Below are 27,429 nucleotides of genomic sequence, written 5' to 3'. Positions count from 1 at the left end.
CTGACTGAGCCACCCAGGCCCGCACACCAACCCCCCTCCTCCTTTTTTAAAGTAAGCTCTACTGCCCAATGTGGAGCTTGAATGACCTTGAGATTAAGAGTCACATGCTCTACTGACTGAGCCAGCCAGGCACCCCTCATTGATGTATTTTTTGTTCACTAAGCATATAGCACAGTGTCTGACACAAAACAGGTGATCAATAAAAATTCGCTGAATGAAGTTTAGGGAAACTCTTGTTGTAATTTTCTGTATACGTATGTATGTACTAGGTTATGATATAAAATAGAATTTCTTATTGAGGATGGTAGTCAAAAGAGTTTGAATATATGACTTCTAAAGTCCTTTCTAAATGTGAGCACTTATAAATTTCTATATGCAGCTAGTAAATCTCCACTATATCTTTTGGGAGATGGCAAAGTTCACAGCCTACTTTCCACAGCACAGCATTGCTTATTGAAACCAAAACACCAAAAAAGCTATCTTGTCTGTTCTATAACAGTAGGTTAGGGAAAACTGGAAATAGCAAGAACTGCTGAATGCTCCAAAATGTAAAAAATCTGAACTTAATCCTTCCATGAAAAAGAGATAGAAATTGAGAGAAAATGACAAAAGAGAACATTTTCGAGACCAACATTTCCCAGGTTAAAGCTTTCATTCACTTACTGAAGAAGCAAAGAGGAGTGAAGAAAGATATCGCTCAAAGTCTCTGCGGTAGAGATCGTGACCTGAATGGACTTCGGGAGCAAAGACCACTTCTGAAATACATATGATTTCCACTCATCCACAGGCAGATCCATCCTACTTTAGGTCTATAAAATGAACAAGAAAATAAAGAATTCAGATTTCTACAAATGCACAACCCTAGAAAAATCAAGATTTCACTCAAGCAAATGGGAAACAACCAAATCAATTCTTGTGGTCTTTTTCTGTACTTTACATGCTGAGGATCTATATTCTCTCACACTGAACATCCTTTTATTCAGAAATATTTATTGAAGGCCTACTTTGTTCCACAAAGGACGCTTGCCTCTTAGACCTCCATCTCCCAAGATGCTCAAGTCAGAAACCGAGACATCCCAGGTTTTTCTTTCTCTCTTCTCAGCAACTATTAAATTAACAAATGTTTCTATGTATAGTTCAGTTTTTTTCTTTCAATCCCCACATTCCTTTAGTTCAAGTCCTCACCATCTCTTGTCTGGCGTAATTAGTTTCCATGCCCTCAGTCCCCTACCCGGCTTTCTAAATTCAATTCATCCTTCATATTGAGACAGATGTCCATCCTCTGCCTTAAATTAATCAATGCTCCTCCAAGCATTTAGGGAAGCCCAGTACAAATCCTTCACTATTTGACCTGGGGCTTGTTTTCTTCCTTTTTTTCAAAATTTATTTATTTATTTTGAAAGAGCGAGGAGGCGAGGGGCAGAGACTCCCAAGCAGGTTCAATACTGTCAGCGAGGCGCTTGACAAACGGCTTGAACTCACCAACTGTGAGATAGATCGTGACCTGGGCCAAAATCAAGAGTCAGATGCTTAACTGAGCCACCCAGGCATCCCTACCCCTGGCTCATTTTCTAATGCCTAAGTCATCTTCCTCTGTAACCCACTATCCTGAGCTACTTAAAGCTATCCCCAGCTTGCCAGGCTATTCACCTCTCTAGTTTGTGTATAGGTTTCGCATTCATCCAGGCGCATCCTTATCCTCACTTACAGTTCACCTGACAAACCTGCACACACCCTTCAGGGCTCAGTTTGAATGGCACCTCCTTTGGGAAGCCTTCCCTGATTTTCCATCTGTGATCGCAGCACACTTCGTGTCTCTCCTGAGGCCCATATCAGGTCTACTTGGAGTGAGGACCACTCACTGTGGTAACTCCCTGGACAGACCATACTCTCCTCTGAGGGCAGGGACTGGATTCTATTTACCTTCAGAGATCCCCACTGTGCCAAGCTCAAGGTCTAGCACCGGCGGGAGCTCCGCCCTGGGTTGAGAAAGTAGTCAAGCTACTGCTTGACTATGGTCAGCAGCAGGGTTATCAGGGAACAGCTCTCTCTTCCAGTCGGCCCGCCAAAGGCCGAGCCAGGCTTTCCACCAAGAAGCCTCTCGGCAAGCTTCCGGAACTGCACCTCGCGCCCTTGGTTAGCGCTCGCGTCATCCTCCGCGCGCCCCGCGGCCCAGGCCCCGCCCCTAGGCCGCATTGGGAGACTAGGTCCTGAACCTGTGCTCAGGCGTGTCACGTGGGCTGCTCGCAGCTCCTCGGCCAACGCGGTGGCTGCTCCGCCCTTAAGCCCGCCTCCGTGCCCTGCGCATGTCGGAAAGCGGGGGTGGTGCCTGTAGCTCCTTGGCCCAATAGCTTTGGAGCGCGCGGGGCCCCGGGAGTGAAACAGGGGCTGCGGAGGATCCGGAGCGCGGGAGTTGGTGCGGCGAAGGCATGGTGGGCCACCTGAGCGAGGGGGCCATTGCGGTGAGGAGACGCCTGCGGGCCAGCGGGCCGCGGGGTAGCTGTGGGCCCTGGCCGTGTCGGGGTGGAGAAGGAGAGAGAGGCTGGAGGCTATGGGGAGAGAACGCGGGAGAAGATAACGGGGGTGGGACAGGAAACCGTCGGGTGACTCCCTAAAATCATCACCCTCTCTTCGAAGGAGTTTTCCTGTCCTCTTTTAAATATGCCCGTGTTTTTTGTACTTAAGAAAACGAAGCAAAATGAACTTGTTTGTCCTCCATCTCCCTCCTTTGGCTAGTCTCTGTCTCCTCCCCTCCCCTTGTCCACAGCAAACTTCTCGAGAGTTGTCGTTTCAGCACACCTCGGGTTAACCCATTAACAGACTCCAATCCTTCGTTCCCTTCGATCGCTATAGAAAGAACGCTGGCTGAAGTTAACAGTGCCTCCTAGTCGTTAAATTCAACAGCCACTTTTGAGTTTTCAACTTAACCAACAGAGTTCTCAGCAGCGTTTGAGTGTGTTGAGCATTACTTCTTAACTTAATGTTTCGGCTTTTTTGGCTTGGCTTGCCCGATCTTTCCTCGTCTTGTTTGCAGGTCCCTCATTGTAGGTTGTTTACTCAAGGTTATGTTCTAGGCCCTCTTCTACCAAGACATACCATTACCATCTATATGTCAGTTGCACACAAGTGTCTTTGTCCGGAACCACCTTTAAAAATTTTTTGTTTATTTATTTTTGAGAGACAGAACGCTAGCGGGAGAGGGGCAGAGAGGGAGGGAGACAGAGAATCCCAAGTAGGCTCTGGGCTGTCAGCACAGAGCCCTGTGCAGGGCTCATGCGGGGCCTGGACTCACAAGTTGTGAGTTGTGACTTAACGAAGAGTAAGTTGCCTAACAGAGCCACCCAGGCACCTCTGTAGCCACCTTTATCTGAAAGACAAACCTATTTTCTGTCTGCCCACCCGATACCTCAAAGAGATTTTAAATTCAACATATCCCAAAGTAGATCCATTATTTTAGTAAGTTGGGGCCTCTTGGTGTTCCCTATAGAGATGAATGGCACCATTATCCACTAAGGTATGCTAGCCCGAAATTGTGGAATCATTCTTCTTGCAGACTCCCATCACTTTAGATGTCTAGTCCATCACCAAATTTGGTTTTACCTCCACACATTTCTCTTAAATCCATCTACTTCTCTTTCATCCACTCTGGCATCATCATTTCTTGCCTGGACTACTCACTTCCACTCAGTGTACCCCCCCCCCCCATTCCCATCATTGCATATTCCCTCTTGTTCTTGCTTCCTTTCCAGCTTTAAAAAAGTTTTTTTTTTTAAATTTTAATTCTAGTGTAGTTAACATACTTCTGTTAGTTTTAGGTGTACAATATAGTGATTCAACAATTCTATACATTACTCAGTGCTCATCATGATAAGTGCACTGTTAATCCCCATCACCTATTTCCCCCATCCCCCCACCACCTCCTCTCTGGTAACCGTCAGTTCTCTATAATTAAGAGCCCGTTTCTTGGTTTGTCTCTCTCTCTCTCTTTCTCTTTGTTTCATTTGCTCATTTGTTTTGTTTCTTAAGTTCTACATGAGTGAAATCGTATGGTATTTGTCTTTCTCTGACTGACTTATTTCGCCTAGCATTATACCGTCTAGCTCCATCCATGTTGTTGCAGATGGCAAGATTTCATTCTTTTTTTATGGCTGAATAATATTCCATCATATATATATACGTACCGTATCTTCTTTATCCATTCATTTACCAATGGACACTTGGGCTGTTTCCATAATTTGACCATTGTAAATAATGCTGCAGTAAACATGGGGTTCATATATCCTTTTGAATTAGTGTTTTCATATTTTTTGGGTAACTACCCAGTAGTGCCATTACTGGATCCTAAGGTAGTTCTATTTAAACTTTTTGAGGAACCTCCATACTGTTTTCCATAGTGGCTGCAGCAGTTTGCATTCCCACCAACAGTGCATGAGGATTCCTTTCTCACCTTATCCTCAAACAGGTGTGAGGTGATATCTCATTGTGGTTTTGATTTGCATTAACCTGATGATGAGTAATACTAAGCATTTTTGCACGTTGGCCATCTGTATGTCTTCCTTGGAGAAACGTCTGTCCATATCTTCTGCCCATTTTTAAATTGGATTATTTGGGTTTTGGTGTTGAGTTGTATCAGTTTTTTATATACTTTGGATACTAAGCCTTTATTGGATGTCATTTGCAAATATCTTCTCTAATTCAGTAGGTTGCCTTTTAGTTTTGTTGTTTCCTTAGCTGGGCAGGAACTTTTTGTTTTGATGTAGTCCCAATAGTTTATTTTTGCTTTTCTTTCTCTTGCCTCATGAGACATAGCCAGCAAGATGTTGCTATGGCCTATGTCAGAGAAAATATTATTATTTTAAAGTACCTGTGGGTTTTTTTAAAGTTTATTTATTTATTTTGAGAGAGAGAGGGAGAACGAGTGGGGGAGGGGAACAGAGAGAGAGAGGGAGACAGAGGATCTGAAGTCTCTGAGCTGACAGCAGAGAGCCCAACGTGGGGCTTGAACTCATAGACCGGGAGATCATGACCTGAGCTGAAGTTGGACCCTTGACCGACTGAGCCACCCAGGTGCCCCTATTTATTTACTTTTGAGAGGGAGGGAGAGAGATAGAACCAGTGGGGGAGGGGGAGATGGGGCAGGGGACACAGAAGATCTGAAGTGGGCTCTATGCCGACAGCAGAGAGCCTGATGCAGGGCTCAGACTCACAGACCATGAGATCATGACCTGAGCTGAAGTCAGATGCTTAACCAACTGAGCCACCCAGATGCCCCAAGAAGAAAAATTCTTTTATTACAGTTTGTTTGTTTGTTTGTTTGTTTATTTATTTATTTATTTAGAGAGAGTGCACTTATGTATGAACTGGAGAGGGGCAGAGAGATCGGGAGAGAGAATACCAAGCAGGCTCCCTGCTGTCAGTGCAGAGCCTGATGTGGGACTTGAACTCACAAACTGAGATCATGACTTAGGCTGAAATCAAGAGTCAGACGCTTAACTGACTGAGCCACCCAGGTAACCCGGCAAAAAAAATTTTTGTGTTTGTGGTGACTGAGTGTGGAGCACCTTTGCCAAATCTGATTATCAGCTAAAGCAAGTAGTATCATTTTAGTTCAGCTAAAGCAAGTAGTATCATTTTAGTTCAAAAGACACAGGCCCAAAGGGCTGACACATAAATAGGAGAGATTTGGGGCAAGAGCTAACATCATAAAAGAAGAGATTATGCATGTAACTACTGTGGTAAACAGGATAAATAGCTTTTGTATCTTAAGTTACTGGGTAATATAAGGAAAGGAGAAGGGAACTAATATTTTTGCCATTTCCATTGTGCCAGATACTTTATGTATAATAGTCAGTACTTACAGTAACCCCATAAGGTGGATTTTTATAATTACCTGCATCTGCACTGAAATTAAAGTGCAGAGAGGTTAAATAATTTGTCAATGGGGTGAAGATTTGGATGGATGTGCCCTTGACTACTACATTCTGTTGGTTTGTAGTTTTTTAAATTTAAGTACAATTGACACACAATATTCTATTAGTTTTAGGTGTTCATCTTAGTGATTTGGTATTTTTATAGGTTAGGAAATGATCCCTATGATAAATCTGGTTACTGTCTGTCACCATACAAAGTTATTACATTGTTACTAAATTCCCTGTGTTGTACATTACATCCCCATGACCCTTTTTTCTTTTTTTAAATCTGGAAGCCTGAACCTCTTAATCCTCTTCACAAATTTCACCCACAGCCCCAATCATTCCTCACTCTTGTAATCAATAGTTTGTTCCCTGTTTCTGTCTGTTTCTATTTTGTATTTTATAGATTCAACATGTAAGTGACATCATGTTATTTGTCTTCTCTGTCAGGCTTATTTCATTTAGCATAATACTGTCTAGGTCTAACCATGTTGTCACAAATGGCAAAATTTCTTTCTTTTTTATGGTTGAGTAATATTCCTCTCTGTGTGTGTGTGTGTGTCTGTGTCTGTATCTTTGTTCATCTATTTATGGACATGTGGTTTCCTTCCTTATCTTTGCTATTGTAAATAATGCTTTTTGAACATAATGGTGCATATGTCTTTTTGAATTGGTATTTTTATTTTCTTCAGGTACCTACCCAGAAGTGGAATTGCTGGGTCATATGGTAGTTTGATTTTTATTTTTTTGATGGGCCTCCACACTGTTTTCTGTTGTGACTGCACCAATTTACATTCCCCACCAACAGTGTACCAGAGTTCCCTTTAGTCCACATCTTTGCCAACACTTCATATTTTTTGTCTTTTTGATAGTAGCCAATCTGTGATTTTGATTTGCATTCCTATGATGATTAGTGATGTTGAGGATCCTATGTATCTGTTGGCCATCTCTATGTCTTTGGGAAAATGTCTATTCTAAAGTCTTTTGCCCATTTTTTAATTGGGTTGTTGCTTTGTATTTTTTTTAATGTTTTTAAAATTTATTTTGAGAGACACAGACACACAGACACACACAGCGGGAGGGTGGGGGGTTGGGTGGAGAGAGAGAATCCCAAGCAGGCTCCAACCCAGCATGGAGCCCAGTGTGAGGTTGGATCCTGCAAACTGCGAGATCATGACCTGAGCCAGAATCAAAGAGTTGGATGCTCAATGTACTGAGCCAAGGTGTCCGAGGCAATTTTATTTTAAATGTACATATCATGTTATATGTCCCAGAAGATTTAATCTTATATGCACTATTTATGATGACACAAATTAAACAGTAATAAGTTAATATATGCATGTGGTTTTTATTATTTTTTAAAATTTACATCCAAGGTAGCGTATAGTGCAATCATGATTTCAGGAGTAGATTACAGGGATTCATTCCCTATGTATAACACCCAGTGCTCATCTCAACAAGTGTCTTCCTTAATGCCCCTTGCCCATTTAGCCCATCCCCCAACCCCTCCAGCAACCTTTAGTTTGTTCTTTGTATTTAAGAGTCTCTTATGTTTTGTCCCCCTTCTTGTTTTTATATTATTTTTGCTTCCCTTCCCTTATGTTCATCTGTTGTTTTTTTTTAATGTTTATTTATATTCAAGAGAGAGACAGAGTGAGAGTGGGGGAGGGATAGAGAGAGAGGGAGACACAGAATCCAAAGCAGGCTCCAGGCTCCAGGCTCCAGGCTCCAGGCTCCAGGCTCCAAGCTCCAAGCTGTCAGCACAGGGCCTGATGCAGCGCTCGAACTCACAGACTGTGAGATCATGACCTGAGCTGAAGTCGGACGCTTAACTGACCGAGCCACCTGGGTGCCCCTCATCTGTTTTGTATCTTAAATTCCATATGAATGAAGTCATGATATTTGTCTTTTTCTGACTAATTTTGCTTAGCATAATACCCTCTAGTTCCATCCACATAGTTGCAAATGGCAAGATTTTGTTCTTTTTGATTGCTGAGTAATACTCCATTGTATATATATATCACATCATCTTTATCAAAATTCTTCTGTTGATGGACATCGGGCTCTTTCCATACTTTGTTGTCGATAGCACTACTATAAACATTGGGGTGCATGTGCCCCTTCAAAACAGCATACCTGTATCCCTGGGATAAATACCTAGTAGTGCAATTGCTGGGTCGTGGGGTAATTCTATTTTTAAATTTTTGAGGCACCTCCATACTGTTTTCCAGAGTGTCTGCACCAGTTTGCATTCCCACCAGCAGTGGAAAAGAGATCCTCTTTTTCTGCATCCTCGCCAACATCTGTCTGTTGTTGCCTGAGTTGTTAATGTGAACCATTCTGACAGGTGTGAGGTGGTATCTTATTGCGGTTTTTTTTTTTTTAATTTTTTTTTCAACGTTTATTTATTTTTGGGACAGAGAGAGACAGAGCATGAACGGGGGAGGGGCAGAGAGAGAGGGAGACACAGAATCGGAAGCAGGCTCCAGGCTCTGAGCCATCAGCCCAGAGCCCGACGCGGGGCTCGAACTCACGAACCGCGAGATCGTGACCTGGCTGAAGTCGGACGCTTAACCGACTGCGCCACCCAGGCGCCCCTCTTATTGCGGTTTTAATTTGTATTTCCCTCATAATGAGTGATATTGAGCCTTTTTTCATGTGTTAGCCGTCTGGATGTCTTCTTTGGAGAAGTGTCTATTCATGTCTTTTGCCCATTTCTTCACTGGATTATATGTGTTTTGGGTGTTGAGTTTGATAAGTTCTTTATAGGTTCTGGATACTAACCCTTTATCTGATATGTCGTTTGCAAATATATTCTCCTATTCTGGTGGTTGCCTTTTAGTTTTGCTGATTGTTTCCTTCGCTGTGCAGAAGCTTTTTATTTTGATGAGGTCCCAGTAGTTCATTTTTGCTTTTGTTTCCCTTGCCTCAGGAGTCGTGTTGAGTAAGAAGTTGCTGTGGCCAAGATCAAAGAGGTTTTTGCTTGCTTTCTCCTTGAGGATTTTGATGGCTTTCTGTCTTACATTTGTCTTTCATCTATTTTGAGTTTATTTTTGTGTAAGGTTTAAGAAAGTGGTCCAGGTTCATTTTTCTTCATGTTGCTGTCCAGTTTTCCCAGCACCATTTGCTGAAGAGACTGTATTCCATTGTATATTCTTCCCTGTTTTGTCAAAGATCAGTTGGCCATACATTTGTGGGTCCATTTCTGGGTTCTGTATTCTGTTCTATTGATCTGAGTGTCTGTTTTTGTGCCAGTTTCATACTGTCTTGATGATTACAGCTTTGTAATACATCTTGAAGTCCGGGATTATGATGCCTCCAGCTTTGGTTTTCTTTTTCAGGATTGATTTGGCTATTTGGGGTCTTTTTTGGTTCCATACAAATTTTAGGATTGTTTGTTCTAGCTCTGTGAAGAATGCTGGTGTTATTTTGATAGCGATTGCATTGAATATGTAGATTGCTTTGGGCAGTATCGACATTTTTAACAATATTTTTTCTTCCAATCAGTGAGCATGAAATATTTTCCATTTTTTGGTATCTTCAATTTCTTTCATAAGCTTTCCATAGTTTTCAGTGTATAGATTTTTCTCCTCTTTGGTTAGGTTTATTCCTAGGTATTTTTGTGGTTTTTGGTGTAATTGTAAATGGGATCAATTCCTTGATTTCTCTTTCTGCTGCTTCATTATTAGTGTATAGAAATGCAACCGATTTCTCTGCATTGATTTTATATCCTGCAACTTTGCTGAATTCATGGATCAGTTCTGGCAACTTTTTGGTGGAATCTTTGGGTTTTCCACATAGGGTATCATGTCTCTTGTGAAGGTGAAAGTTTGACTTCCTCCTGGCCGATTTGGATGCCTTTTATTTCTTTGTGTTGTCTGACTGCTGAGGCCAGGACTTCGAATACTGTGTTGAATAACAGTGGCAAGAGTGGACATCCCTGTCATGTTCCTGACCTTAGGGGGAAAGCTCTCAGTTTTTCCCTATGGAGGATAATATTAGCGGTGGGTCTTTTGTATATGGCTTTTATGATCTTGAGGTATGATCCTTCTATCCGAACTTTCTTAAGGGTTTTTATTAAGAAAGATGCTGTATTTTGTCAAATGCTTTCTCTTTATCTACTGAGAGGATCATGTGGTTCCTGTCCTTTCTTTTATTAATGTGATGTATCACATTGATTGATTTGCAGATATTGAACCAGCCCTGCGTCCCGGGTATAAATCCCACTTGATCGTGGTGAATAATTCTTTTAATGTGTTGTTGGATCTGGCTGGCTAGTACTTTGTTGAGGATTTTTGCATCCCTGTTCATCAGGGAAATTTTTCTGTAGTTCTCCTTTTTAGTGGGGTCTTTGTCTGGTTTTGGAATCAGGTAATGCTGGCCTCATGGAATGAGTTTGGAAGTTTTCCTTCCATTTCTATTTTTTGGAGCAGCTTCAAAAGAATAGGTTTTACCTTTCTTTACATGGTTGATGGAATTCCCCTGGAAAGCTATCTGGCCCTGGACTCTTGTTTATTTGGGAGATTTTTGATTACTAATTCAGTTTCTTTACTGGTTATGGGTCTGTTCAGATTTGCGATTTCTTCCTGTTTCAGTTTTGGTAGTTTATATGTTTCTAGGAATTTGTCCATTTCTTCCAGATTGCTCAATTTATTGGCATATAATTGCTTATAATATTCTCATATTATTGTTTGTCTTTCTGCCGTGTTGTGATCTCTCCTCTTTCATTCTTGATTTTATTTATTTGGGTCCTTTCCTTTTTCTTTTTGATCAAACTGGCTAGGGTTTATCAATTTTGTTAATTCTTTCAAAGAACCAGCTCCTGGTTTCATTGATCTATTCTATATTTTTGGTTTTGATATCATTGATTTCTGCTCTAATCTTTACTATTTCCTGTCTTCTGCTGGCTTTGGGTTTTATTTGCTGTTCTTTTTCCAGCTCTTTAAGATGTAAAATTAGGTTGTATACCTGAGACCTTTATTCTTTTTTAGGAAGGCCTGGATTGCTGTATACCTCCCTCTTATGACTGCCTTTGCTGCATCCCAGAGGTTTTGGGCTGCGGTGTTACCATTTTTATTGTCTTCCATGTACTTCTTAATTTCCTCTTTAACTTCTTGGCTAACCCATTCATTATTTAGTAGGATGTTCTTTAATCTCAAAGTATTTGTTGTCTTTCCGAATTTTTTATTGTGGTTGATTTTGAGTTTCATAGCATTGTGGTCTGGAAATATGGATGGTATGATCTCAGTCTTTTTGTACTTGTTAAGGGCTGATTTGTGTCCCAGTATGTGATCTGTTCTGGAGAATATTCCGTGTGCACTCAAGAAAAATGCGTATTCTACTGCTTTAGGATGAAATGTTCTGAATATATCTGTTAAGTCCATCTGGTCCGGTGTGTCATTCAGAGCCATTGTTTCCTTGTTGATTTTCTGCTTATATCTGTCCATTGCTATAAGTGGGGTGTTGAAGTCCCCTATTATTATGGTATTATTGTCAATGAGTTTATGTTTCTGATTCATTGGTTTATATATTTGGGAGTTCCATGTTGGGGGCATAAATGTTTGTAGTTGTTAGATCTTCTTGGTGGATAGACTCTTTAATTGTAATGTAATGCCCTTCTTCATCTCTTGTTACAGTCTTTATTTTAAAATCTAGATTGTCTGATACAAGTATGGCTATTTGGCTTTCTTTTGGCGACCATTAGTATGAGAGATGGTTCTCCATCTGAAGATACTTTTTTTTTCTTTTTTTCTTTTAATTTTATTTTTTATTTTTTTTAAAATTTACATCCAAATTCATTAGCATGTAGTGCAACAGTGATTTCAGGAGTAGATTCCTTAGTGCCCCTTTGAAGATACTTTCAATCTGGAGGTGTCTTTAGGTCTAAAATGGGTTTCTTGTAAACAATATAGAGATGGATCTTGTTTTCTTATCCATTCTGTTACTTTTGATTGGAGCATTTAGTGCATTGGCATTTACATTGAGTACTGAAAGATATGAATTTGCTGCCATTGTGTTGCCTGTGGAGTTGGGAGTTTCTGGTGGTGTTCTCTGGTCCTTTCTAGTCTTTGTTGCTTTTGGTCCTTTTTGTTTTGTTTCATCTTTTCTCCCCTCAGAGAGTCCTCCTGGAAATTTCTTGCAGAGCTGGTTTAGTGGTCACAAACTCCTTTAGTGTTTGTTTGTCTGGGAAACTCTTTATCTCTCCAATTTTGAATGACAGCCTTGCTGGATAGAGAATTCTTGGCTGCGTATTTTTCCAATTCAGCACGTTGAATATATCCTGCCATTCCTTTCTGGCCTGCCAACTTTTTGTGGATAGGTCTGCTGCGAACCTGATCTGTCTTCCCTTATAGGTTAAGGACTTTTGTTCCCTTGCCACTTTCGTAATTCTTTCCTTGCCTGTGTGTTTTGCGAATTTGACTATGATATGCCTTGTTGATGGTTGGTTTTGTTGAATCTAAATGGTAGTTCTCTGTATCTCCTGGATTTTTGATGTCTGTGTCTTTCCCCAGGTTGGGAAAGTTTTCTGCTATGATTTCATGCATGTGGTTTTTAAATGAAATAGAACAGGAAGGTGTTTGATGAAATTATTGATGTTTGGCCCTGCCCTGCCCCAGTTCTGTTCCCTAGAAACTTTTAAAAATTCAAACTGTATTGAAATTCAGTGTGATTTACACACCATAGAACTGTGATATGTATAATAAATATATATAACAAAGCTCAAGATGTGTGCAGTTTGACAAGCTTTGGCAAATTCCCCATCTCGTAATGCCAACCTAGGCAAACCAGAGTTTTAACTTCTGTTTTTTATCTTTATAGGTTAGTTTTAACTATCCTACAAATTTTTTTTTAGCGTTTATTTTTGAGAGACAGAGTGTGAGCAGGGGAGGGGCAGAGAGAGAGGGAGACACAGAATCCAAAGCAGGCTGCAGTCTCTGAACTGTCAGCATAGAGCCTGATGCGGGGCTCAAACTCGTGAGCTGAAGTCGGACGCTTAACCAACTGAGCCACCCAGGCACCCCTAGTTTTAACTGTTCTATTTTTTTTTTTTAAGTTTATTCAGTTTTGAGAGAGACAGAGCAAGCAGGGAAGGGGCAGAGAGAGAGAATCTCAAGCAGGCTCTGCACTGTCAGCACAGAGCCCAATGCGGGGATCAAACCCACGAAATGCAAGACCATGACCTGAGCCAAAACCAAGAGTCAGACGCCTAACTGACTGAGCCACCCAGGTGCCCCTTGACTATTCTAAAACTTCATATAAACTTGTGTCTGGCTTCTTTGTCTAGCAAAATGTTTTTTGAGATTTATCCATGTTGTTTCAATAGTTTGAGCCTTTTTTTGCCTTTTATTGTGAATAATCAATTTGTTTAATTTACCTGTTGTTAAACATTTGGGTTATTTTCATTTTTTGGCCATTACGAACGAAGATGCTGTGAACATTCACATACAAATCTTTTTGTAGAAATATATTTTTATTTCTCTGGGATAAATACTTAGGAATGTAATTGCTGAGTTACATGTTCAGTGAATGTTCATAAGAAATTGCTAGACTTCTCTAAATCGATTGTGAGAATTCTAGTTGCTCCATATCTTTGCCAACACTTAATTTTGTCAGTCTTTTTAAGTTTAACCATCCTAGTGAATGTGTAGTTTTATTTTGTAGTGGAATATAGATCTGTGTTTTTTCTCTTAGAACGACTTTGTTTTTTTCTGTCCGGTAAACCTAATGACATCATAAAATGAGTTCAAAAGTGTTCTCTTCTATTTCTTGACAGTTTATGCAAGATTAGTATTTTTTTTCTTTATTAAAAAAATATATTTATTTATTTTGAGAGAGAGAGAGAGCACACGAGCAGGGGAGGGGCAGAGAGAGAGAAATCCCAAGCAGGTTCTGTGCTGTCAGCCCAGAGTCTGAGGTGGGGCTCGATCTCAAGAACCATGAGATCATGACCTGAGCCAAAATCAAGAGCTTGGTGCTTAACTGACTGAGCCACCCAGGAAACCTCCCCCCACTTTTTTTTTAGTAGGCTCTATGCCAAACATGGGGTTTCAGCTCATGACCCTGAGATCAAGACCAGAGCTGAGATCAAATTGGATGCTTAACCCACTGAACTACCCATACGCCCCCTCCGTTGGAATATTTTAAATTATAAAGTCAGGTTTTTTTTTTTAATGAATATGGTACTGTCTAGATTCTCTGCATTTTGTATGTCAGTTTTGATAATTTGTGTTTTTCAAGGGACTTAGCCATTTTATCTTTTTCATAAAGTTGTTCCTAATATTCCATTATCTCTCGTATATATAATCTAACGTATATGATATATAGTGATGCATTTTTCATTTCTGATATTGAGAATATTTGTTTCTTTTTCTTGGCCAGACTAGCTAGAGGTTTATTATCAATTTTATTGATATTTTCAAAGAACCAGCTTTTAGTTCAATTGTTTTTTCCTATTGTTTATCCATTTTCTATTTTGTTGATTTTTGCTCTTTTATTATTTCCTTCCTTCTGTGTGCTTGAGTTTAGTTTATTCTTTTCTGGCTTCTTCTGGTAGAAGGTTATATAATTGATTTTGGATTTTTTTCTTCTCTAAGCATTAAAGCTGTAATTTTCCCTTGAAGCATTACTCTAGCAAATCCTATAAGTTTAGATAGATTGTATTTTCATTTTCATTCTGTTAATAATACTTTCTAATTTCTCTTGTGATTTCTTTCTCAATAGATGGGTTATTAAAGAAGTTTATTGTTCACGGGGCACCTGGCTGGCTCAGTAGGTAGAGCATGCGACTCTTGATCTCGGGGTTGTGAGTTTGAGCCCCACGTTGGATTTAAAAAAAATAGAAGTTTACTGCTTAGTTCCCAAGTATTTGGAAATTTTGTAGATATCCTATTGTTAGGATTTTTAGTTTCATTCCAGTGTGGTCAGATAACGTGCTCTCTGAATTCAGTCTTTTAACATTCATTGAGACTTGTTATATTGCCCAACTTATGGAACCTTGATGAAAATGTTCCAGGGGCACTTAAAAGAATGTTTATTCTGCAATTGTTAGATGATCTAATTAGGTCAAGTTGGTTAATAGTTTAATCTTTTATGTTCTTCTACATTTTTTTTTTTTAATCTCTTTGCTTTTTCCATCCTGAGGGAAGGAAGTTGAGACCACCAGTTATAATGATGGACTTGTCTATTTCTCTTAACTCTGTAGATTTTTGCTTCATGTCTTTTGAAACTTTGTTATTAGGTGTATATATTTATCATTGTTGTGCCTTCTTCAGGAATCAACCCCATTATTAGGAAATGTCCTTTTTTATCCCTGGTAATATTCTTTTTCCTGAAGCCTTCTTTGCCTGCCAGTAATGATGCAGCTTTTTCCAGTGTTTAATTTTTAACCTGTGTCTTTATATTTGAAGTGCAGTTCTTGTAGACAGCAGATAGTTGGATCTTATTCATTTTGACAATTTTTGCCTTTTACTTGGAGTACTTGAACCATTTGTACTTAGTATAGTTACATGTTTGGGTGTAAGTTTTTTGTTTTGTTACTTGTTTTCTCTTTGTCCCATCTGTTGGTTGTTGTTGTTTTGTTTAGCTTTTCCTGACTTGTGCATTATTTGAGTATTTTTTATGATTTGAATTGATTTCCACTATTGATTTATGAGCTATACTTTTTTTTAAGGAGTGCTTTAGAGCAGTTCATCTTAGTTTGGACAACCATTACAAAACACTTTTTTTTTTTCTTCAAGTTCTGTTGTTCTAAGTATTTGCTTCACCAAATGTGGGGCTTGAACTCAAAACGCCGCGATCAAGAGTCACATGCTCTTCCAACTGAGTCAGTCAGGCGCCTCTATTACAAAATACTTTAGACTGGATGGTGTAGACAACAGATTGGTTTCTCACAACTCCAGAGGTTGGGAAACCCAAGATTGAGGTGTCAGCAGATTCATTTCTGGGTGAGGGCTGTGTTTCTGGCTTGCAGCTACCATCTCACCATGTGCCCACATGACCTCTTCTTTGTATATGGGAAGAGAGAGCTCTGGTGTCTCTCTCCTTTTTTTTTTTTTTTTTTTATGTCTGTTTATTTTGAGAGAGAGAGAGAGAGAGCATGTGTGTGCGTGCAAGCTGGGGAGGGGCAGAGAGAGAGAGGGAGAGAAACCCAAGCAGGCTCTGTGCTGACACCCCTGCTGCCATGCCCAAATGACTGAGCCACCCAGGTGCCCCAAGGTGTCTTTTCTTCTAAGGGCATGAATTCCAATGTGGGGGCTCCACCTTCATGACCTTATTAAAACAAATTACCTCCAAAGGCCCCACCTTCTAATGTCATCACATTGGGGGTTTGGGCTTCAACATATGAATTTGGGGAGGTGGGACACAAATAGTCTAGAACATGGTAGTTCTCTTCTTGTTTTTTTATAATTTATTTTTTATTTCTTCATTTTATTTATTTTGAGAAACAGAGACAGAGCACAAGTAGGGGAGGGGCAGAGAGAGGGAGAGAATCCCAAGCGGGCTCTGCACTATCATCGCAGAGCCCTATGAGGGATTCGATCCCACAAACCTTGAAATCGTGACCTCAGCCAAAATCGAGAGTCAGATGCTTAACTGACTGAGCCACCCAGGAGCCCCTCTCTCTCTTTTTTAATTGAAGTATGGTTGATACACAATGTTATATTAATGTTTTAGGTGTACAGCACAGCAATTGGACAAGTCTACATGTTATGCTGTACTCACCATTGAATGTTTTGATCTTAGAATACTTTTCTTTGATTTTTTAATGTTTAGCGTGCACAAGCACGACGGGGGGGTGGGGGGCAGAGAGAGGAGGGGACAGAGGATCTGAAGCGGGCTCCTGCAGGGCTCTAACTCAGTGAACTGCGAGATCATGACCTGAGCAGAAGTCAGATGCATAACTGACTGAGCCACCTAAGTGCCCGTCACTTTATTTATTTTTTGAGAAAAGATTTACTCAGTTCCAAAGTTTGAATAACCAGTTTGTCATTTGGCCTTTCAAGTAAAAATGATGTTTCGTGAAAAAAGTGGCTAGTTCAACTCACAGCTCAAAACAGTTGCACAAGTGGTGACAGCCAGTACTCCAGTATGTGGCAGAAGTACTTTTTGCCTACTTCCCATGTTGTTCCACAGAATATTTAAAATTTTCTATAAAGAATATGGAGTTGTTTTGGCAGGTTGTTGATTGATTGGCTTGCAAATCAGCTGATCCCTTGGAGGTTGGAATGGGTCCAGAATAGCTTTTACTTTGGATCTAGTTTAGTCCTGTTTCTGAAGCATGACCTTTCTGGGGTTTCTACTGAAAGCAGCAGGTGTTTATTGAGTTTTCTGCACTCAGGCTGGTGAGAGCTCAGCTGTGTTCTAGCCTGTGTGAGCTCCACTCATTTTTCAGTTTGTAGCTAATACTTAATCTTTGCCTGGCCGTGTGGAGTCTCATTTTGTGTATCCACAACTTAGAAGTCAGCCAGAGACTCCTGGGAACCCCTGTGTGGGTTATTGAGGCTCTAACTCTGGGTAGCTTGTCATCTCTGGTATTCTGCATCCACGAAATCCAACTAAGTTGCCTCCCTGAACTCTGTGCTCAGTAGGACTGCCACGTTCTTCTTGGGTTCCCTGTCCACGCTGTGATCCAAGAGTGCCTCCGTGCAGAAAGCCAGGAGGATTGTAGTGTTCCCCTCATTCGTTTCTCTTTTTTCAGGGACCACAGTCTTGCTCTGCCTGTTGTCCAGTATTTGAAAGGTTTATGTATTTTTGTCCAGTTTTTTCGTTGGTGGTGCTGTTTATTTCAGCATGGGCAAGAGCAGAGGTCAGAGAACCAGTATTCACTGCTGTTGGTTTTTTTCTGATGATTACCTTTATTTATTTTTTTAAATTTCTTAAACAGATTTTTTACTTTTTTATTTATAAGTAGGCTCCAGGGCCAATGTGGGGCTCAAACTCACGACCCTGAGATCAAGAGTTGCATGTTCCACCGACTGAGCCAGCCAGGGACCCCTCTGATGGTTACCTTTAAATGGTGGCTTTTTAAAAACAAACTAGGGGCGCCTGGGTGGCGCAGTCGGTTGAGCGTCCGACTTCAGCCAGGTCACGATCTCGCAGTCCGTGAGTTCGAGCCCCGCGTCGGGCTCTGGGCTGATGGCTCGGAGCCTGGAGCCTGTTTCCGATTCTGTGTCTCCCTCTCTCTGTGGCCCTCCCCCGTTCATGCTCTGTCTCTCTCTGTCCCAAAAATAAATAAACGTTGAAAAAAAAAAAAAATTTAAAAAAAAAAAAAAACAAAAAACAAACTAAAAACCTGATTGGTGGTCTGTTTTTTGTAGATACTATTTTCATAATTGCTAATAGAGACATGAGATTTAAAATCCAAACAGTTTTGGGTGCTTAGGTGGCTCAGTCAGTTGAGTGTCCAACTCTTGATCTTAGCTTAGGTCTTGATCTCAGGATTGTGAATTCAAGTCCCCTATTGGGCTCTGTGCTGGGCGTGAGGCTTACTTAAAAAAAAAAATGCAAAAGATATAAAAATTGGATTCAGTGTGAGGTCTGTCTCCCACCTACGGCCCTACTCGCCAGTTCTCTCAAAAGAGGCAACCAATGTTACATACACATCTCTTTAAGGCTGCATAATATTATTTTAAAGATTTCCCATACTTACCTAATTATTATTTTTTTTATTTTTCCATTTATTTATTTATTTTTGAGAGACAGAGAGGGAAGTGGGGGATGGGCAGAGAGAGAAGGAGACACAGAATCCGAAGTAGGCTCCAGGCTATCAGCACAGAGCCCGACACAGGGCTCGAACTCACAAACCGCGAGATCACGACCTGAGCTGAAGTCAGACGCTCAACCGACTGAGCCACTCAGGCGCCCCTCTAATTGTCTATTAATGGGCCCTATAGGCAAATTAATGTGCTGTTCTGAATAATGAGCACAAATGTGATGCCTGTATTTTGGATGTAGTAATTGTATTCTTGTTAAGCCAAGTATTGCACTTTTATGCTTTTATGATTTTATCCAAGTGATAAAACTTTACTAGATTTTCAGATGACATGCTCCAAAAAGTCTCTTTAATAATGTTATCTGTGGTTTATTACAAATACCAAACTGTAAAAATATGTCAGATTTGGTCATAATTTGAATGTCGATCTCATTCTGTGTTTACTCTTTCAGGCCATAATGCAACAGGGAGACACTTCCATAAAACCTGTCCTCCAGGTCATTGTGAGTACCTGTGTATGTTTTATGTCAAGCATTTTAAAAACTTCTATGTAATTATACATTATGTTTGATGAAGCACATGTCGATTTCATGTCCATTTTAGGAAATTCTCTCCCTCATCACAAAAAATAGGCCTGTCCTGTAGTAACTGCAGGAGAGCAGCTAGGGCTGGGTTTTTTTCTTCTTCAATATAAGTTAGCCAGAGTTAGACTTGGGGGTTTAGATTTGAGCCTTCGCCTTTCTATTCTTGCCATAATTGAGGGAGGCTATAGTGCTACACATCATTAGTATTGCTTCCTTACTTTTTTCTTCCTGCCCTGAGGTTTGTCTTTCTTAAATCTGCCTTATATGGGCCTACAATGAATGTGTCTGCTTAAAATTCTTCATTAACCCTATCATTCATTTAAAATTAAAAAAAAATATTTTTTTAATGTTTGTTTATTTTTGAAAGAGAGAGACAGAGTGTGAGTGGTGGGGGAGGGGCAGAGAGAGAGGGAGACAGAATCTGAAGCAGGGTCCAGGCTCTGAGCTGTCAGCACAGAGCCCGACGCGGGGCTCAGCCATGAGATCATGACCTGAGCCAAAGTCAGACACTCAACCGACTGAGCCACCCAGGCGCCCCCATTTAAGGGTTTTCCAAAAATTTTTTTTAAGTTTATTTATTTATTTTTGAGAGAGGGAGACAGAATGAGCCCGGGAGGGGCAGAGAGAGAGGGAGAGAATCCCAAGCAAGCTGCGCACTCTCAGCATGGAGCCCGATGCAGGGCTTGAACCCACAAACTGTGAGATCATGACCTGAGCCAAAGCCAAGAGTTGGATGCTTGACCGACTGAGCCACCCAAGTACTCCAAAGGTGTTTCAAATTTTAGTGGGAATTTAAAAAAGGAATAGAAGCAGAATCCTGGATCATTCTGTGGATTCTGAGTCAGTAGGCCTGGTGATCTCCTTGTGACTCCCAGACTCGCTGCTGGTCATCATAAGGCTCCGTTTCTGTATTTCACTTCCTATGGAGAGCAGCTTCTGATTTCCTGTTAGTTGTGATAAATGCCTTGGCTGTGCCCCCATGTCATGTGCACACATCTCTTATATCTCTTTGCCTCTGTCTCCACCACACTTGTAAGCCCCTTCAGGGCAAGGATTTTTTGTTTTTTTTGTTTTGTATTTTTAACATGTTTTCTACACAGCACCTTGCATTGTTAGGTGCCTTATCATTTTTTTTTTAATTGATTTTCAATTAAATTTGAGCTGGGGAGAGAGAACACGAGTATTGGCAACTCATTTTATTCTCATCTGTGTTGTGCTTAATAATGTTAGAGAGAAGCTGGTGGGAAAATCATCATATCCAAGTTTCTTTTGCTTGGACGTAGATGTCAGGAGAATGGGCAAGCAGTTCAGTGTTTGCTGAAATAATGACAGACCCACTCTCCTGCCACTTAGATGTAATTATCTCTGGGGACTGGGGAGACAGTCTGTCTAATGAATCATGTTTTCTATCTTAGAACATCCGTCCCATCACTACAGGGAATAGTCCACCCCGTTATCGACTGCTTATGAGTGATGGATTGAACACTCTCTCCTGTGAGTATGATGTATAAATCCAGGAATTTGTATTTAAATAATAAAAGCACATCCAGCACTTTGATTGCAATAATTTGGGGCATTTCAGAAGTGTACATTTGCCTGACCGTGCACTTCATTCAGACAATTGCAGCCGGCAGAGAGCATTCTAACAATAGACTGGATCTAGTGGAAAGCTGCCACTTGGCTTAATTAATTTTCTCTAACTGGTGCTCTGTTTTCTTTGATTAATTTCCCTCAGGATGATATTGACATTTAGTGAATATAATGGGTTAGCTGTCCTATACTTGCCTTTTTAGGCTTTTATTTCAGTGTTGGAAACTTCACAAGCAAGAAAGACAGTTTTCAGAATATGTGCTTGCTATCTCTAGTCACAAGGTGAAGAACGTAGAAAAGATTTTTTTAGTCTTCATCATGAAACCTGAATGATGGAAAAAATGATTCTGGGCAATTTAAGAAATTCGTACATTTCAGAGTAGCAGCAGATGTTTAATGCATAGTAAATCATACTGTTTTTCACTGTGCAGAATCTGAATAGTTTTAGTTTCAGAAACATTCAAGGCATTGTTTTTCTTTGCTAGTCCACGTGTGATCAGTGCTAGTTCCGACTGTTATGACTGAAATGTTGTGGGAACTAAAGAAATCTTTGTGCTTTTCAGCTTTCATGTTGGCAACACAGTTGAACCATCTCGTTGAGGAAGAACAATTGTCTAGCAACTGTATTTGCCAGATTAACCGATTTATTGTTAACACTCTGAAAGATGGAAGGTATGTGGTGGGTTATTTTTGCTTTTTAGAGTTTTCTTTGGTTTTATTGTGTTTTGGAATGGGGACTAATTTTTGAACAGAGAAGTCCTTTGGATACCAAAATTCACTTAGGAATTTCAAAAAGACAATGATGAGCTTCCAGCTAAGAGTTTACAGCTATTGAGATTTGAACTCGGGTGACTAAAACATGGCACCAAAGGGAGAGAAATATGGAAACAAATTGGAAATTTCAAAGCAGGAGATTAAAGCCAAACACAGAACTCTTATTTCTAATCTCTTCAGAAGCCCTGTTTTTAGCATTCTCTTTTAAAGCATCTTTTAATGAAAAGGGGTCACTTATAAAGAGCAAAAGAGGTGTATTTAATTATGTAACACTGCTCCTTTTCTACAACCTTGAATCTTTCATTGTAAATTATTCAGCCAATACAGAGCATGGTGAGGACTTACAGATGCTACACGCTAGAGGTGCAGCGGTGAGCACACTGTTAACCGTTGCTAAAATAGGACCTTTTGTTGGGGAGAGGCTTTTAAGGTCTTTATTTTCAGTCACAGAACACATGAGAAACAAATATGGCAAGCATTCCCATCTTAAGGGTATGTCAGTGTATGTTACAATAGTATTATCTGTACATTTCCAAGTAACTTTTGCTTTATATTTGTTTGCTATATCATTGTCCTTCTTTTAACTTTCAACTTCTGTTCTTAATCTTGGGTGTCTTTTATAAATAGTGTATACTTTTATTTATTTACTTTTTAATTTTTATTAAAAAATATTTTTTAAATGTTTTATTATTTTGAGAGAGAGAGAGAGTATGCACAAGCAGGGGAGGGGCAGGGAGGAGAGACAGAATCCCAAGCAGGCTCTGTGCTGATGGCACAGAGCCTGATGTGGGGCTCGAATTCATGAACTGTGAGATCATGACTGCGCCGAGATCAAGAGTCGGACACTTAACCGACTGCACCACCCAGGCGCCCCAGCAGCATATAGTTTTAGAAATCATTTTTAAAAAAAAAAATTTTTTTAATGTTTTATTTATTTTTGAGACAGAGAGAGACAGAGCATGAACGGGGGAGGGTCAGAGAGAGAGGGAGACGCAGAATCCGAAGCAGGCTCCAGGCTCTGAGCTGTCAGCACAGAGCCCAACGTGGGGCTCGAACTCACGGACCGTGAGATCATGACCTGAGCCGAAGTCAGACGCTCAACCGACTGAGCCACCCAGGCGCCCCTAGAAATCATTTTGAGATTTAGTTGGTGAGTTTATTCTGCTTAACTTATTATTGATTTTTTCTAATTTTTGTGTTTTCACCATGTTTTTTGCTTTATTTTTTTCTTGCCTTGGATTGATTGGATTTTTCCTTAATTCTCTTTTTTGCTTCTGCTGGTTTGAGAGACATTCTATTTGTGCTGTGTTTTTGTTTGTTTGGTTTGTTTGTTTTTTGTGGGTACTCTCACATTTAAAAAAAATCCTGGGGGCACCTGGGTGGCTCAGTCAGTTGAGTGTCCGACTTCAGTTCAGGTCATGATCTCATGGTTCATGTGTTCAAGCCCCGCATCCGGCTCTGTGCTGACAGCTTGCTCGGAGCCTGGAGCCTGCTTTGGATTCTGTGTCTCCTCTCTCTGCCCCTCCCCCGCTCACACTTTGTCTCTCAAAAATAAATGTAAAAAAAAAAAAAATTTAAAAATCCATATGTAAATTAACAGAAATTCTAAAATAGGTCAGTATTTTTACCATCCTCTCAAATAAAACAAAGGTCTCAAAATGATCTGTGTTTAGTGTTCAATTTTGTTTTTATTTCTTCTGATTAGCATTCTCTACACAGACAGCCATTACTTATATTTACCCATAGTTTGTTAGCTCCCGTTTGTCTCCTTCATCATACTCCTTCCTTTTTAGTTCAGTTCTCATTTTCCTGAAGAATATCTTTGAGCAGCTCTTATGGAGAAAGTTTGTGAATGATAAAAATCTGTCATCTAAAAATGTCTGTTGCCGGACTCCTGGCTGGCTCACTCAGTAGAATGTGTGACTCTTGATCTCAGGGTCATGAGTTTGAACCCCACTTTGAGTGTAGAGATTGCTTAAACAAAGAAATAAAATTTAAAAAATAAAAATGTCTGTTTCACTCTCAGTTTAACTAAGTATAGAATTCTAGGTTGACAGTTAACTTAGTTGCTGTTACTATTTTCACCCTGATAGAATTTTGTGTTCTTGTCCTGGTGCTTTGAAAAAAAAAATTTTTTTTTAATGTTTATATTTATTTTTGAGACAGAGAGAGACAGAGCATGAGCAGGGGAGGGGCAGAGAGAGAGGGAGACACAGAATCCGAAGCAGGCTACAGGTTCTGAGCTATCATCTCAGAGCCTGACACGGGGCTCGAACCCATGAACCGTAAGATCATGACCTGAGCCGAAGTCAAACGCTCAACTGACTGAGCCACCCAGGCGCCCCTTGTCCTGGTGCTTTGTAAAAAAGACTTTTGTCATACGTACATTATAAAATTCACATAAATAAAAATAACTGTAATCCCACTGCCTAGAAGTAACTATTAGTAACATTTTGTTGTAATCCTTCCAGAATTTTTCTGTAAACATGAGTACTTATAAATTTGTATTTTCCTTAAAAAAAAACTTCATAATATAGTTTTATAAAATTCTTTTTTAAGTTTATGGTTGTTGTTTTACATGTTCCTAGATAAACTTCTATGTCATATATTACTTAGCATGTCATTGTATAAGCTTACTTTAATTTAGTTAACATTTAATATTACACAGTATTTCACTATTTAAAGTTTTTCACCAGTGTTCCTTAGAATATATTTGTAGCTCTTTGTGTATTCAGATTTTTAGAGAAGATGATCATTTTAATAAAAACAACACACAGAATCACCAATTCAAGCAATGCAAAACAAGGTACAAAGAAGGGGAAAAAATGGTCTAAAATTGATACAACCTAGAAATAACTATATTATGATTTAATGAGCATCATTCCAAAAATCTCACCATGCATATTTATCAATAATTGGTGAATCGATGGAAATCATCTTGGTAGTGGAATGACAATATAAACACTGTTACTGCTCTCTTCCTTCCTGTATAATTGGGTCCAAAGCCATTAGGTGGGGTCAAGCAAGGTAGGTGTTTACAAGGGAGGGGTGGTGATGGTGGTGGTCTGGAACCAGGTATTAGCCCAAACAAAGTGAGGAGGGGGTCTTTGTGGGCTGGACAGGGTGCTGGAGCCCCAGCAGGTAAGGAGAACACACACGAGGGGAGAATGGCTGCGGCCCAGAATGGGTTGTCGGAGCCTGAGTAGGGTGAGGCAAGAGTCTGTGTGGCCGTTGGATCCTGAGCAAGGGATGAAGCCATCTGGGAGTGTGGGGGTCCGGGGACAGCAGCATGTTGTTGGAGACTGGGTGGGATAAGGAGGGAGGCCAAGCAGAATAAGGAGGGGGTCTGCAAGAAGTGGTGATAGTCCAGCATGAGTGTCAGAACCAATGGGGAGAGGAGGGTGCTTGTTTGTAATGGGATGGTGGTAATCTTAGAACTAGGTATGGAACTTGAGCATCTGGAGGAGGATGTCCGTGGGTGCAGCAGTGGCAGGTGGTGACATATGAGGGGAATTGATTTAATAAATATGTTGAGGGCAGTGAGAGCTAGCCAAGGGAGAAATCTGTGATTCTGGATTGGAACTGGAGGTTTCAGAGTGAACTCAACGTTTTTGATAGGTAGATGTAGATACAGATATAATTAGTTTGGGGTTTTAAAGTTCTATTTTATTGGGTCGCCTGGGTGGCTCAGTTGGTTAAGCATCCAACTTTGGCTCAGGGCATGATCTCACAGTCTGTGAGTTCGAGCCCCGCTTTGGGCTCTGTGCTGACAGCTCAGAGCCTGGAGCCTGCTTCAGATTCTGTGTTCTCCCTTTCTCTCTGCTCCTCCCCCACTCACACTCTATCTGTCTCTCAAAAATAAAATAAAAACATAAAAAAAATTGATAAAAAAATAAAGTTCTATTTTATTTTTATTTTATTGTTATTCAATTTATTTAAACTAAAAACAAAAACAGTTCTCCCATTTCTCCCACCCCCTTCCCCTTGCCTCTAACAACCACCGATCAGTTTGTTCTTTGTATCTATGAGCTTATTTATTTTTCTACATATGAGAGATCATATGGTAATTGCCTTTCTTTGTCTGACTTAGCATAATGCCTTGGAAGCCCATTCATGTTTTCACAAATGGCAAGATTCTCCTTTTCTTTCTTTATTTTTTTTTTAATTTTTTTTTAATGTTTTATTTATTTTTGAGACAGAGAGAGACAGAGCATGAACGGGGGAGGGGCAGAGAGAGGGGGAGACACAGAATGGAAGCAGGCTCCAGGCTCTGAGCCATCAGCCCAGAGCCCGACGCGGGGCTCGAACTCACAGACCGCGAGATCGTGACCTGAGCTGAAGTCGGACGCTCAACCGACTGAGCCACCCAGGCGCCCCTGATCCTCCTTTTCTTTAAATGGCTGAATAATAGAGTGTGTGTGTGTGTGTGTGTGTGTGTGTGTGTGTACCACAGTTTGTTTATGCATTCATCTATTGGTGGACACTTAGGTTGTTTCCATATCTTGGCTATTATAAATAGTGCTGCAGTGAACATGGGGTGTAGTTATCTTTTCAAGTTACTACTTTTGTTTTCTTTGGATAAATGCCCATAAGTGGAATTGCTGGATCATATGGTAGTTCTAGTTTTAATTTTTTGAGGAGCTTCCATAGCGTTTTCCATAGTGGCTGCACCAATTTACATTTTCACCAACAGCTGTACGAGGGTTCCCTTTTCTCCATATTCTCGCCAACACTTGTTATTTCTAGTCTTTTTGATAATTGCTATTCTGACAGATATGAATGAGGTGATGTCTTATTGTGGTTTTGATTTAGATTTCCCTGATTCATGAAGTAGAGTATCTTTTCCTGTACCTCTTGTCTAGGTATGTCTTCTTTTGAAAACTGTCTCTTCACATCTGGTTGGTGTAGGAGTATACATATATTGTGCAGTGTGTGTGTGTGTGTGTGTGTGTGTGTGTGTGTCTGTCTGTCTGTCTGTCTTGCCTAGGTCTGTCTACCAAGAGAGCTTTGGAGCAGCAACAGCACAATAGCTGTGAGCCCACTTAGCACATCTTGGTTTCTGAATGCCAAAAAGAACCAAGGCTCCTTGGAGGATGGCTTGTTATGGGCTTGGAAATTATAAGTCGAGCCTGGACTATCTTAATGTGTCAGTTGGTAAGGAAGTGCTCAAAGGGAGAGGGGACCCTGTCAAAAGGCTGGCAGAAATCTTACACTTGCCAATCTAAGATAATTTATAAACCACAATAAAAGTGCAAACAGATTACAACCTGTTGAATAAAATAGGAGTTCGTAAGTCTGTACTGAATAAATGAATACATGGGGGGAAGATAAAGGTTCTTCTTAACATAGAATGCCATCTAATAAATGTAGAAGGAATGATGGAATAGAAAGTCACCATTTGGTAATCATCACAATATTAGTTCATGCAGGAAACATCAATGGGTGCTTTGACTGCTCTAACAAATTAACACAAACTTAGTGGTTGAAAACAACAGAAATTATTTCCCCTGGAGGTTGGAAGTTGAAATCAGTTTCACTGGGCTGAGATCCTGGTGTTGACAGGGGCATGCTCCCTCTGGAAGCTGTCTGGAAGAATCCATTCTTTCCCTCTTCCAGCTTCTGGTGGTTGTTAGAATTCCTTGGCTTTTTGCTGCATCAGCCCAGTCTCTGCCTCCATGGTCACATTGCCTTCTGTCTGTTTCAGATCTGCCTCCCTCTTAAAGGATACATGCCATTCCTTTTAGGGCTCATCTGAGGATTCAGGAATAATCTTGCCATTTCAGTCATTAACTTCATCACATTTGCAAAGGCCTTTGTTGTCCCGCTCACAGGTTTCAGGGGTTACGACGTGGATATC

At 40.4% G+C, this 27,429-nt stretch overlaps 2 protein-coding genes across 4 annotated transcripts in view; one reads left to right on the top strand and one right to left on the bottom strand.

The window, feature by feature from the left end:
* The window catches only part of SMYD4 (SET and MYND domain containing 4), a 68,472-nt gene extending 66,319 nt beyond the window's left edge, over window positions 1–2,153 (bottom strand). Inside the window, exons 1-2 of one of the 3 annotated variants that reach the window (XM_030295041.1) lie at window positions 1,924–2,153; window positions 664–809 (exon numbers count right to left, since the gene is read on the bottom strand). In XM_030295041.1, the coding sequence (XP_030150901.1) occupies window positions 664–797 (134 nt within the window). In that variant the 5' untranslated portion in view covers window positions 798–809; window positions 1,924–2,153. The remainder of the gene's footprint in view (window positions 1–663; window positions 810–1,923) is intronic. The other 2 variants (XM_030295042.1, XM_030295040.1) reach the window with 2 other exon arrangements.
* Window positions 2,154–2,311: 158 nt separating this feature from the next.
* The window catches only part of RPA1 (replication protein A1), a 76,669-nt gene continuing 51,551 nt past the window's right edge, over window positions 2,312–27,429 (top strand). The window contains exons 1-4 of the mRNA XM_030295043.2: window positions 2,312–2,462; window positions 19,077–19,127; window positions 20,624–20,702; window positions 21,362–21,470. Of these exons, the coding sequence (XP_030150903.1) occupies window positions 2,430–2,462; window positions 19,077–19,127; window positions 20,624–20,702; window positions 21,362–21,470 (272 nt within the window). The 5' untranslated portion in view covers window positions 2,312–2,429. The remainder of the gene's footprint in view (window positions 2,463–19,076; window positions 19,128–20,623; window positions 20,703–21,361; window positions 21,471–27,429) is intronic.

The sequence above is a fragment of the Lynx canadensis genome, chromosome E1 (genome assembly GCF_007474595.2).
Source record: "Lynx canadensis isolate LIC74 chromosome E1, mLynCan4.pri.v2, whole genome shotgun sequence".
Lineage (NCBI taxonomy): Eukaryota > Metazoa > Chordata > Mammalia > Carnivora > Felidae > Lynx > Lynx canadensis.
Note: the sequence above shows the minus strand (reverse complement) of the source record. Positions and strands in the feature narration are given on the sequence as shown.